The sequence below is a fragment of the Thamnophis elegans genome, chromosome 4 (assembly GCF_009769535.1).
Source record: "Thamnophis elegans isolate rThaEle1 chromosome 4, rThaEle1.pri, whole genome shotgun sequence".
In the NCBI taxonomy this organism is placed as follows: Eukaryota; Metazoa; Chordata; class Lepidosauria; order Squamata; family Colubridae; genus Thamnophis; species Thamnophis elegans.
The window spans coordinates 137,629,426-137,643,515 of record NC_045544.1 but is presented as its reverse complement, the minus strand read 5'-3'; the positions used below and the strand labels follow the sequence as shown (position 1 = coordinate 137,643,515).

Here is a 14,090-nt window from a genome sequence, read left to right as displayed (position 1 = left end):
CCTGTGGTCTATTAGTCACACATGGAGGTAACAATTAATCAAGAAAGTTGGTCATGGCACTTCTTTGTATGTTATCAATGTATTAAGCCTAAATATTGGTCCAAACCCTATTTAATTATTTTGTTCAGAAAATTAAATGTGTAAAAGCTCTCAGAGAATCACTAGAATCACTTGCGACTGTAATAAACTTCTGGGTTCTTAAGAAGTTTAACAGCAACATACAAATCTAAATATATATGGAGATTCTCCGTCATCCAAGTCATGGTTGTCCTAAAGGTTGCTTTTTTCAACAGGCAACTGGACCTTCTGTTTTTCTTTGAAGACGTTTTGCTTCTCATCCAAGAAGTTTCTTCAGTTCTGATCGGATGCTGTGGAATGGAAGGATTGATACTCCTTGCAGACATCCTTCAATTCCCCACTATCCAGCCAGAGCTGAAGAAGCTTCTTGGATGAGAAGCGAAACGTCTTCAAAGAAAAACCAGAAAGTCCAGTGGCCTCTTGAAAAAAGCACCTTTGGGGATATATATCTAAGCATAATCGGAGGAATAAATTCAACTGGTTGAAAGACCTGAAAATAAAGCAACATTTTTTACATCTTGGGCTGAAAATAAGTCAGAATTAATCTTTAGTTTTGTAAAAATATCAGTTTACATTCAGAACTGCTGCTTTTTTAGGGAAATAATATACATTATTCCAATATTTTTTCTGGGCAAGGCTACTAGTAAATGGAAAGTAGGCAGGCACCAGAACAAAAGGTTAAAATTGTTTTTCTTAGTGTGCCAATAAATTAGAATCCTTGTACACTTACATCTGTTTTGAAGTATTTTCAAAACCACACATCCAAAATCCAGTTACTATCTCCCCATGAGTAACTTGGCTCCAAATTTGTGATTACTTACCCGAATACAACTGAAACAACATAGCTTGGAGCAGTGTGGACACAGGCGTGCATCACGCAACTTTTCCATACAAATGAAACATCTAAATACTTCAGCAATACTCTGCAAGGAAGAAACATAATCAAGACAAGTATGGATCAGCTTTATCTGTAAACTGCATCCACATTATCTTATTCATATCAACTCACATTTTACTTAAACTTAGGCTCAACTATATTGCTCTGGGGTGCTATACAACCGTGTTTGGAGAGGAACCAACAAGCAATTATTTTTAAATGTCATTGTTTAAACAAAAAAAAAACCGTTTGCTACATCTACACTTCAGTATCTTGTTAACACTGCAACCAAAGAGCAAAAAATAAGTATGTATATAATTGTTTAGAAGACACTCTAGAATAGGGGTGTCCAACCTTTTGGCTTGCCTGGCCGCAATGAGTGGAATTGTGTTGGGTCACCTATAAAATATATAATATAGTTAATGTATATAAATCACATAATATTGTTAAGAGATTTATAATCTTATGGGCTTGCATTTACTAACGGTCCAGAACTGTAACTGTAGACCACAGGTTGGACACATCTCCTCTATAATCTTGCAGAATACAACATCCCCATAAGCAGGACGAGGGCACGTAAACCAACACAACCCATTGGTATGTTTCTAAGATGGACTGAAATGCATGATTCATAAAATGCACATTCCATCAGAATGTAATTTTTTGTACAGTACTTTTTTTTTGCTTCAGGTAAGATTCAGAAAGATATGAAAACAAGTCACATTTTATTCTTGCTTTCTCTTAGCTCTGTGGAATACGGTGCAATCCAAAATTTGCACTTTTATATGCTTACATGTTAAAATCATATCTTGACTTTCCTTCAGGAGCTCAGGGTAATAGAGGTAGTCTTTGCTTAAAAACCATTCATTCAATGACCGTTTAAAGTTATGACAACATTGAACAACTACCATAATACTTATGGTCAGTCCTTAAAGTTATGGTCATTATAGTCACATGACCAAAATTTGGATGCTTGGCAACCAGCCTGTATTTACAACCAGTGTGTGACGGCCTCACAAGTGGCCAGTAGCTGTCTCTTCCAGGTGCATGTCATCAGCAGCAGGAGGAAGAAGGCGGTGAAGATCAATTGGGAGGGCAGGGATAGATGGAGGAGTGTGAGGCAGCCAAAAGGGAAAAGATGGGGAGGGAAATGGGAAGGGAGTTGAAGCAGATGCAAGCATGACAAGCATGGAAGAATTGTGAGGTCCTGGCCTAACAACCCCGTTGCTAAGCAATTTGGTCATGTGATGGTTCATCTAACAACTGAATCATTTAGTGATGGAAATTCTGGTTCCATTAGAGTCAGTAAGTGAGGACTACCTGTATATTTAATACACCCTCTGATTTTATCCTTATAACATGTTAGGTTGAGACTATTGATTCTTCCACTTCTAGTCCCTTCCAATCCCATGAATGAAAAAGGAGATTTATAGCAATTTCAAGTTTGGATCTAGGAGTTCTGATGCTAAAACAGAGCATGCTCTAGATACTATAATCTTATCCATAGAAAAAGGTTTTGGGAGCTCTGTGTCAAAACATTCTCAAACAAAACAAACACAGAAACACTATCATCATGGATTCCTGCCTGTTTAAAAAGTCAGCATATAAGAGAGGTGAAAAAATTATCAGATCCCAGATCTGTGACTTCACTGCATTAATTTGTTGCATTAATATTTCCCTGCAGCAACTCAAACAGGAGATATATCAGTTCACAAACTTTCAGGAACCACAGTACCCCTTTCCTGTTTTGACCTAATTGCAACAATTCATGTATCAGGGAAAGAAAAGACCAAGTGTGCTGAATTTATACCAACCCAAAGAACAATAATGCTTTCTACTCAATCTGGGAAACTAGAAATGTAAAGTATTTTAACAGAAAAGTGAATTGTTGGTTATGAATATCAAACTGGCAATCTAAGATCATTTATTAATTAACATTGTTAAGATCTAGACGCTTTTCCAAAAAATGTCAAGATGGCTTATTTAAAATAAAGACAATAGTCAGCACTATTGTCAGTTTGGTCATAACTTGACTTTAGTGATTAAGACAGGCTAGAAAATGGGAGATGGTGGCCTCTAATCCCACTTTAATCATAGAAACCAACTGAGTCAGTTTGGGCCAATTCCTCTCAGCTCCTCTCACCGGACTGTTGTTGTAGGGAAAGTAAGAGAAAGGAGGTGTATTACCTGTGTTGATAATTTATAAAAATAATGACGGTGGGATATTAAATAACACTACTAATATCGCAGAGGTCTTTGACTGAGAAAGAGATATATTGTTTGTACTATTTTTGTGTAATTTACACTTGTTTTTTCTTAAATATTAATTGTAGTTAAACATGATTGCCACACACCATGTTATCAATAACATTCCTGTTAATTTCAGTGTCTCTGTTCCTATTTTTTGCCTTTACTCTCTTCTGCAACATGTGCAACACTGAAATCATGGACCAGTAAACAGCGCAGACAGAACCCAAAGCAGAGAAGATTCATGGGTTACACTTTGCCCAATTCTATCATCTTGAATGAAAACTTTTGTTGTTTTAATCTGACTTTTATTATAATATTTATACAGTTGTGATGTTTTGATGTCTGATTGGCATACTGTTCAGAGTCGCTCTGTGAGGGAGATGAGCAGTTTCTAAGTGTGATAAATAAAATAGACATAAATAAATATAAAGGTTTTGAAAGGCAACCACAAGGAGGAGGGGATTGCAGGTAGTCCTCAACTTAAGACCACAATTGAGCGCAATATTTCCATCATTAAGCAAGACAATTGTTAAATTAGTCATGTCCATTTTGCAACCTTTTTGCCATGATTGTTAAAACCAAATCACTCCAGTTGTTAAGTAAACTGTGTTGCATTTAAGCAAATCTGGCTTCCCCCATTGACTTTGCTTGTCCGAAACTGGTTGGGAAGGTCACAAATGGTGATCATAGCACCTCAGGACAGTGCTATGATGATCATAAATGCATGACAGTTGCCAAGTGCCCAAATTTGATCATGTGAATGTGGGGATGTTGGGGATGCTCAAGTCATAAATGTGAGAACTGATCATAAGTCACTTTTTTCAGTGCCATTGTAACTGCAGCCACTAAATGAATGGTCGACGACCACCTGAATATCACATTCACCTAAGCCAAAAAAGACGTTTTTCTACCCTCTTTCATGCCTGCCTGTTCCATTAGGAGAAAGAGAAGCTTAGGAGTCTCAAAAGTGCTTTTTCAAGAGGCAAATGGACAACGATAGCCTGGGATGACTGAGAATCTCCATAGACAAGAAGCTCAGGAGGTTTGGGTAGAAAGCAGGAGAGAGTCTTCTTGGTGATGGCACCAATTTCTAAGCCTCTGTCCTGGGGTACCAGCTTCCTTTACTGGTTTTTTCAGGGCCAGGCAGGGAGGGAGCTGCTGGTTTTCAGAGATTTCCAATTCTTCATTTTCTTGGTTTGAATCCCCCCCCATTTTTTTGATTTTTTAAATTCTGCACAGGTACTCCTCGACTTAAACCATTCATTTAGCATCCATTCAAAGTTACAACAGCACTGAAAAAAGTGGCATGCCAGTGGTCCCGCAATCAAAAATTCAGACGCCCGTCAACTGGTTCCTTATTTATGACGGCTGCAGTGTCCCGGAGTCGTGCAATTTCCCCCCTTTTGAGACCTTCTAACAAAAACAAAGTCAACAGAGACGCCCGATTCACTTAACAACCGTGTAACTAATTTAAACAAACCAGGGGTGGTCCACTCAACAACCGTGGCAAAAAAAGCTGGTAAAACAGGGGTGGAGGAACACATCACTTTACCAACCGCCTCGCTTAGCAACGGAGATTCCCTGGGCTCAACTGTGGTCGTATGTCGAGGACTGCCATTCTGGATGCCCTCAAAACAGGAAGGGTAAATCACGTTCATGTATGTCAAATAAATAAAACACACATGCAGGAATTCTCCCTCCCCCCCCCCGTATTTCAGGAGACCCTCCTTACCTAAAAAAATCTCCTTTGGAGTCCTGTCCATCTGTGTGTGGGGGAAAGGTCCTCCCATGTGGGAGGGTCTCCTTTTGGAGGGAGGGGGAGAGCAGGCACCCCTATCCCGCCCAGGATAAGACCCCTCCTCACAGGTCCCTCCCCCACCCCTATCCTGGGTGGGGTAGAGGTGGCTGTCCTCCCCCTCCCCCAGTCCTCCCCTGGGGGGGGGTGTCTCTTTTTGGGGGGAGGGCAGCCACCGCTTTCCCACACAGGATAAGAACCCCACCCCCTCATAAATCCCTCCCCTACTTTTTTTGGGGGGTGTTTCCTATACTGGGTGGGATAGGGATGGCTGTCCTCCCAAGGTGGGGGGGGGTCTCCATTTGGGGTGAGGGGGGAGGACAGCCACCCCTATCCCACCCAGGATAGGAACCCCCCCAAAAAGTAGGGGAGGGATCTGTGAGGGGGGTGTCTTATCCTGGTTGGGATAGGGGTGGCTGCCCTCCCTCTCCCCCCAAAAGGAGACCCCCCCAGGGGAGGACTGGGGGAGGGGGAGGACAGCCACCTCTACCCCACCCAGGATAGGGGTGGGAGGGACCTGTGAGGAGGGGTCTTATCCTGGGTGGGATAGGGGTGCCTGCCCTCCCCCTCCCTCCAAAAAGAGACCCCCCCACATGGGAGGACCTTCTCCCCCCCCCCATGGACAGGACTCCAAAGGAGGTTTTTTTAGCTGGGGGGAGGGTCTCCTGAAATGCGGGGGGGGGGGGGGGAGAATTCCTGCATGTGTGTTTATTTATTTGACATACATGAACGTGATTTACCCTTCCTGTTTTGAGGGCATCCAGAATGGCAGCCCTCGACATACGACCACAGTTGAGCCCAGGGAATCTCCGTTACTAAGCGAGGCGGTTGGTATAGTGATGTGTTCCTCCCAAGGTGGGGGGGGGTCTCCATTTGGGGTGAGGGGGGAGGACAGCCACCCCTATCCCACCCAGGATAGGAACCCCCCCCAAAAGTAGGGAAGGGATCTGTGAGGGGGGTATCTTATCCTGGTTGGGGTAGGGGTGGCTGCCCTCCCTCTCCCCCCAAAAGGAGAATCCCCCCCCCCAGGGGAGGACCTTCCCCCCCCCACAGATGGAGAGGACTCCAAACAAGTTTTTTTAGGTGGGGAGGGGCGTTCTGAGGGGGAGAAGCCCCTCCCCCGCTCCAACAGGTGCACCCCTCCCCCCTCACCATTATTATTGTTGTTATTACCGCAATTCCGAAGGCTTCTTACCTCAACACTTTGCTCGTCCATGACTGGAAACCGCCTCCCTCGAGGTGTGGTCGCCTCCGTCTCCTCAGTTTCTTCTCCTGAGGAGAAACGACCGGCGTGTGAAGCCCCCCCCCCGGGGGGGGAGAAAAAACGGGGGTCGGGGGCCTCTCTTTTTTTATCCTCCCGCCTTTTTTTTCATCCCACAGACTCCCCCGCCCCAATCCCGGCCATTTCTCCCCCTCCCCTCCGCCCCCGAGAGGAGAACACGGGGAAACCGAGTCATTAACGGCCCCGCCGGCTGTGGGGGGACGAGGGAGGGGGGAGGAGGGGTTGAAGCCCCCCCTCTGCCGCCTTACTGCGCCTGCGCGGTTATGCTCGCCAACCGAGAAGCGAAGATGCCGCATTAGCCGGCGCGCGCGCTGAGAGCGCCCCAGTGCGCCTGCGCGGGACCGAGCGAGCGCCCGTTCGGATTTGCCGGAGCGCTTCGTTTCCCTCCGGATTTGTCTTGAGCGGGAGAGTAATGGTACGCATGCGCGAAAGTGCTAGTTATGGGGAGGGCAGCCTCTGGAGCAGGTGAGTAGGAGCGACAGGTTGCAACGGGTTCAGAAGGCTTGCGTGCCGCAAAGTTGACACAGGTAGCCCCTACGACTTACAACACTTCACTGAGTGACCGTTCAAAGTTACAACGGCGGACATGACCGTTTTTCACACTTGCGACCGTTGCAAGCATCCCCATGACCACGTGATCAAAATTCGAAGGCTTGGCAACTGGCATGTACTTGTGACGGTTGCAATGTCAGGACATCAACTTTTGCAACCTTCTGAGCAACAAAGTCAATGTGGGAAGCCAGATTCACTTAACCACCGTATGACTAACTTAACAACTGCAGTGATTCACTTAAAAACTTTGGCAAGGAAGACCGGAAAACGGGGCAAAATTGCACTTAACAGACATTTCACTGAGCAATATAAATTTGGGGCTCCCTTGTGGTCGGAACTGGAGGACTACATATATATATATCGGATCGGTTGGAACAAGGCCGGCGGCGTCCTCATGCACGCACGCGGCGTCCTCGCGCACGCACGCGGCGTCCTCACGCACGCGGCATGCACGTGCATGCACACAGCGCGCGCATGCGTACTAGCGTCTGCGCGATGCTCCAGCTGCTCCTGGAGGATCGCGCAGGCGCTGTATGCGTTCTCCGCATGCGTGGAAAGCGCAGAATTCGGAAAAACCGGGTAAGGAGCGGGCGCGGGTGTGTGGGCGCATGCGGGGGGGGGGGCTTCGCTGTTCCCAGAAGTTACTTACTTCCGGGTTCGGCGACCAACCGGATCGCAGGGACCGGTGCGAATCGGTCGAAACCCACCCCTGATGTAGTCCTCCAGTTCCGACCATATATATATATGAGAGGTGTGTTACTTTACAACTATGCTTTCCAAACTGGGTAGTTCTAAGAATTGAGATTCCAACTTGGCTGGGGGATTCTGGGAGTTGAAGTCCACACATCTTCAAGTTGCCAAGTTGGAAAAACTCAGGTCTGTAGCAAAAAAATAAAAAAATAAAAAATCACTGATAATGTTAGCTATGAGTAATGAAACATCTGCAATACAGTACAACATAGCAGAGTTGGAAGGGACCTTGGAGGTCTTCTAGTCCAACTCCCTGTTCAGGCAGGAAACCCTACACCGCTTCAGACAAACATAATTGAGTAAACCTAGGTAGAATTAGGATATGCAATACAATACAACAGCAGAGTTGAAAGGGACCTTGGAGGTCTTCCAGTCCAACCCCCTGCCTAGGCAGGAAACCCTACACCACTTCAGACAAATTCTTGTCCAACATCTTCTTAAAGACTTCCAGTGTTGGGGCATTCACAACTTCTGCAGGTAACTTGTGTCCTACTGATTAATTGTTCTGACTGTCAGGAAATTTCTCTTCAGTTCTAAGTTGCTTCTCTCCTTGATTAGTTTCCACCCATTGCTTCTTGTTCTGCCCTCAGGTGCTTTGGAGAATAGCTTGACTCCCTCTTCTTTGTGGCAGCCCCTGAGATAATGGAAGACTGCTATCCTGTCTCCCCTGGTTCTTCTTTTCATTAAACTAGACATACCCGTTTCCTGCAACCGTTCTTCATATGTTTGAGCCTCCATTCCCCTAATCCTCTTTCTTGCTCTTCTCTGCACTCTTTCTAGAGTCTCAGCATCTTTTTCACATCATGGCAACCAAAACTGAATGCAGTTTTCCAAGTGTGACTTTACCAAGGCCTTATAAAGTGGTATTAACCCTTCACGTGAAGTGCAAGATAACCACCAAGCTTAGAGAGCACCAAGGACCCCCACAGTCCTCTTCTTTCACCCCTTCTTCTTCCTCCTCTCCTCAAACCCCTCTCCCTTCTAGCACTGATGATGTTACCTAGTTGGGTAATGAAATGTCTGCAAGAAAGCCACTCAGCTCAGAGCACCAAGGAGCCCTTAATTCAACTCAATATTTTCTTCTATCGGAGGAATGTCAACAGCGTGGATGGACTGTTAGGACAATAAGTTCCTTCCAGGAAGATCTGAAAGGCCAGGTTGGGAACAGATAGTCTTGAAGTAAGACTTCCAGACAAATGGCTATCCAACATCTTCTTAAAGACTTCCAATGTTGGGGCATTCACAACTTCTGGAGGCAACTTCTGTTCCACTGATGAATTGTTCTTACTGTGAGAAAATTTCTCCTCAGTTCTAAGTTGCTTCTCTCCTTGATCTTGATTCTCTCCCTCTGTTGATGCAGCCTAGAACTGTGTTGGCTTTTTGGGCAGCTGCTGCACACGGCTGGCTCCTATTTAAATGGTTGTCCACTAGGACTCCAAGATCCCTCTCACAGTTACTACTATTGAGCAAGGTACCACCTATACTGTACTTGTGCATTTGGTTTTTCTTGCCTAAATGTAATATCTTATTCTTTTCCTCATTGAATTTCATTTTATTAGATAGCGCCCAATGTTCAAGTTTTCTTTTCTACATCGTGGTGACCAAATGTTCATTGTGGCATTGGCTAAACACTTAGGCTGTTTATAGGTAATCCATGATTTAAAACAGTGCTTTTAGTGATCATTTGAGATTACAACAGCAGTGGAAAAAAAGTGACTTATGACCATTTTTCATACTTACGGCCGCTGCAGCGTCCCCCTGCCCATGTGATCGGAATCCAGACACTTGGCAACTGACTCGTATTTATGACGGTTGCCGTGTCCTGCGATCTTCTGACAAGCAAAATCAAAAGGGAAGCCAAATTCATTTTAACAATTGCAGCAATTTGCTTAACGGCGGCAAAAAAAGTCGCAGAACGGGGCAGAATTCTCTTAACCAATGTCTCGCTTAGCAATGGGGATCTGAGGCCCCATTGCGATCATCAGAGGACTGCTTGTACATTTTTTCTTTTCGTTTCCGTGTTCAGATTTAAACAAACCACTAACACAAAAATGAGACCCCCGAACAGAAATGTGGAACCTGGCAGCCCCCTTCCGTCAAACAGGGTTATTTTATTTTTTATTTATTTTTTAAAAATATCAAATGAATGCATGAACAGTGTGGCACCTGGGTGTCATACAAATAAAACTAATAAAAATAATCATAATTATTACATTCAATCAACTTAGGTATTTATAATAATAATAATAATAATACACATTTATATGGTTCACCGACAAATGCGCACTAGACAAATGCGCGCCGACAAAACCGCGGTGACAAAACCGCGACGTCAAAATCGCACCCACAAAAGCGTGCCATCAACAAACAACATAGTGGGATGCAAAAACAATGTTATGACCCTAACCCTAATCGCGGTTGTGTCGGCATGCATTTGTCGGGTCATGCATTTATATTAGGTTATAGTCCATCATTATTCAATTATTCCATGTTATATCTTGTCATTACTTTTATTATTATAAAGCGTATACCCTAATATTCCCCCTTCTCTTGTTTCTATCACTTATTCTAGCTTTTAATCATGTCACACTTTGTTAACAAACTTTTTCTGTCTATCCTAACTTCTAATCATGTCAAATACCTAAAACGAGAGAGAAAAAGAGAGAAAAAAAGGAAAAGCCAATCAGAACAACAACAAATAGGACCATCCATCCATCATCTCCTGCCTGCTTCGTTATTTTAATTGCTACGCTTTAAAAGAGAGAGAAAAGGAAAAGCAAATCAGAACAATAGAAAAAGAGAAAAGTCATCTATCCATCGTTTCTCTCCCGCTTCAATACTTCAATTGCTATGCTTTTTCTGTTGACTTGCCTCCCCAATTCCTCTCTTAAATCTTTATCTCGATCTACATCTGCTTCTTGGCTATTCAATCTAAGCACTTCTCCCACACCTCTATCCTCTTCCGCTATCCAGTTTCTAAGCTTTCTACCCAGACCCCTGCCTCCCTTTCAAACATATCTTCCAACTCTCTTAATATATTTCCCTCAATATGTGTTATTTTTCTTAAATGCCTTGATTTTCTCTATACAAAAAGTTGTTTTTTTAGTTGTTCAAAAGTTTTATTTCTTTTAAAACAAACATTTCATCATTCCTCAATCAGTGAGACATCGGAGTACAATTTTTTGTGTGTCAAAATAGTTCTAGTTTACCACCAAATTCTTGTCTAGCCTAATGCATACCCCTCCCTCCCTCCCTCCACCCTTCCCCCCAACCCCCCTCCTCCTCCCCCCCCCCCGACTTCCCAGAACCCGTATATACGGTATGGATTTTTAACAAGCACAGTCTAAAATCTATTGAGAAAAAAGAAATAAAGAAATTAATGACATCTCTACATTGATCTTAGCTTCTTCTTGCTGAGCTAACTTTAAACAATTTAAATCATTTCTGATCTTAAGCATAGGCTAACTGGAATTTCTTAGTCCCGTATTTATTTTGTATATAGTCAATCCATTTTTCCCAGTCTCGTTTATATCTCTCATTTGAGTGAACAAAAAGTTGTTGTTTTTTAATACCTCCCAAGACGCTGAGATCTGATTGTACTTTTGGTTCAAAGGCGCCCAGGTGAATTTACCGTGATGCTTCCTTGAGGAGGGCAATAGAATAAGGGATGCTTTCCCTTCTAAATGTTTGTAGCTTGGTTGTTCAGAGTTACCAGAAGCGCCAAGCAACAAGCTCTGAGAAGTTCTCTCCCAGCGAGCAAACATTTCCCCATCCCTTTAAAGAGGAAGGATTTTGCAAAACTTCACTTACCTTCCTGGTGTGGACTTAAGTGGGATTATTTGGCACTGTCTAAATAACAGATTTGGACCTGTTATTGCATTTTAGCCTAGCCCAGCGTTTGGCAAAGTTGCAAGTCTCCTGAAGCATAACTAAATGTGGCTTGAATGAGTCAAAATAATGAGTTATGAATGAGTTATGAAAGTTTATTTATATGCCGCCCTTTTCCCTGGGGGGACTCAGGGCGGCTTACAACTCGAAGGGGGGGGGAAACAAACATTTAACACGTAAAAACAATACATAATTAAAAACACAACATTCATACCATTCGGGCGGGTTACAGTCTTAGCCCCAGGCCTGACGGGATAGCCAGATTTTAAGGGCTGTGCGGAAAGTCTGGAGGGTGGTGAGGGTACGAATCTCCACGGGGAGATCGTTCCATAGGGTCGGAGCTGCCACCGAGAAGGCTCTCCTCCGCGTAGTTGCCAGTCGGCATTGACCGGCAGATGGAACTCGGAGGAGGCCTAGTCTATGGGATCTAATAGGTCGCGTGGAGGTAATTGGCAGTAGGCGGTCTCTCAAGTACCCAGATCCACTACCATGTAGGGCTTTATGGGTGACAAGTAGCACCTTGAAGCGTATCCGGAGATCGACAGGTAGCCAGTGCAGCTCGCGGAGGATAGGTGTTATGTGGGTGAAGCGAGGTGCACCCACAATCGCTCGCGCGGCCGCATTCTGGACTAGCTGAAGTCGCCGAATACTCTTCAAGGGCAGCCCCATGTAGAGTAAATATTTTTTGTTAATAGGATCTCCCAGATCTTTAGAGAGCTAATATATAATATATTATTATAATATAAAATTTGTATTAGCTTTTATATCAATATTTAAATTAAATCATAAAGGCAATCCAATCGGTCAGTCCTAGAGGAGATCCACCCTGACTGCTCTTTAGAAGGCCAGATCCTGAAGAAGAAACTCAAAGGCTTTGGCCACCTAATGAGAAGGAAGAAGGACTCCCTGGAGAAGAGCCTCATGCTGGGAACAACGGAGGGCAAAAGAAGAAGAAGGGGACGGCAGAGAAGGAGGTGGCTGGATGGAGTCACCGAAGCAGTCGGCGTGAGCTTCAATGGACTCCAGAAGGATGTTTGAGGACAGGAAGGCCTGGAGGAACGTTGTCCATGGGGTTGTGATGTGTCGGACACAACTTTTCATCTAACAACAACTGTGTGTCTGTGTGTGTGTGTGTGTGTGTGTGTGTGTGTGTGTGTTCCAGCATAACTCTGGAATGCCTCGAGCAATTTCAACCAAACTTGGTACACAGATGACTTACTCTCTGGAAATAAATACTGTGGGAGTAAGACACCCCGAACACTCCTGGGGGTGGTGTTCTGTTAAAATACAGCCTGTTGTGTCTTAAAAATGGCTTCTACTGTGCAGCGCTGTGGAGTCGCCATGGTAATGGCTTCACAGTACTCCACAAGGGGGCTCCCTCTGGTAAGGGGGAAAATTCAACATTAGATACTACATTTCGTCCGACATTTCCCCCCTATAAATAAATACCCAGACAACGCCGAGTTATTGGCTAGTTAATAATAAATAAATACTATCAACCCCACCCATCGTCGTGCGTAACTTCCCAGCCCCTTCAGTCCAACGGCAAAGAAAACCCAGAGAATCCCGTCAGGAGAATAATTTGTGGTTCCAACGTGAGCCGGGGTTATGTAAGAATAAATAAAAATGAGATCCAGACCGCAGTGAGGAAATATTTATTCCGAAACGCAAACTCAGAGAAATGGGATACAGCAACGCCGTAATATAGGAGAGTTTATCTTGGGTGTGGAAGTATCTACATCAGTGTTTCTCAACCTTGGCGACTTTAAGTCCTGTGGACTTCAACTCCCAGAATTCCCCAGCCAGCCAGCTGGGGAATTCTGGGAGTTGAAGTCCACAGGACTTAAAGTCGCCAAGGTTGAGAAACACTGATCTACATGCTGATTCTAGGATGACACTTGAGGTGTGTGTGTAGGTGTCACCTATGATGTTTATTCTTGTGACCAGGCAGTTCCACCGGGGAAACCTAATTTAATTAACTGTATTTGCGTTTGCAGACCTTCTCCTTTGATATGCGGATTAGGTCTGGGTAAATTATTTGGGCTTTGAGGAACTTTTCAGTAGAAGATTCCCGGTTTGCTATTTTTACTTGATTCATTTAGTGTCAGCTTGACTATCAATTATCTAGTGGATAATGACCTGATTCTCAGTCCATCGTGGATTCTGTTAACTTTTTAAGGGGGGATGAAAACAGCATAAAGAATAAAATGTATTTTGATATAAAACTCCTCACAGCCCTTTAATGAATTCTGTCATTGGTCTAAAAGTTGAAGGTGACCTACTGAGATTCCTTTCTATACTCTCCTGCCAATAAGCTCCCGTAATTATTTTCCTTACACTGTGCATAAAACAGGAAGAAAGAAAAGGAACTTTCAATTACAAGTGGGGGACCCTCTGGACTTTGACATCATACATTTAGCTTAAGATGACAGAATTTGGTTTTAAAAGTTTACCATTATGGCTGTTTACCCAAACAGCACCAGAAATTTATATTTATTTGAATAAAACATGAATAGAATAGAATGGAACGGAATTGCAATAAGAATAGAATAGAATAGCAATCAGAATAAAATGGAATAGAATTAAGAATAGCAATAAGAATAGAATAGAAATCAGAA

General features: G+C 43.8%; 1 protein-coding gene across 1 annotated transcript in view; it reads right to left on the bottom strand.

The window, feature by feature from the left end:
- The window catches only part of LOC116508491 (E3 ubiquitin-protein ligase TRIM37-like), a 66,180-nt gene extending 59,575 nt beyond the window's left edge, over nucleotides 1-6,605 (bottom strand). Inside the window, exons 1-3 of the mRNA XM_032217136.1 lie at nucleotides 6,531-6,605; nucleotides 6,196-6,272; nucleotides 900-1,001 (exon numbers count right to left, since the gene is read on the bottom strand). Coding sequence (XP_032073027.1) covers nucleotides 900-1,001; nucleotides 6,196-6,216 — 123 coding nt within the window. The 5' untranslated portion in view covers nucleotides 6,217-6,272; nucleotides 6,531-6,605. The remainder of the gene's footprint in view (nucleotides 1-899; nucleotides 1,002-6,195; nucleotides 6,273-6,530) is intronic.
- Nucleotides 6,606-14,090: the final 7,485 nt, after the last annotated feature.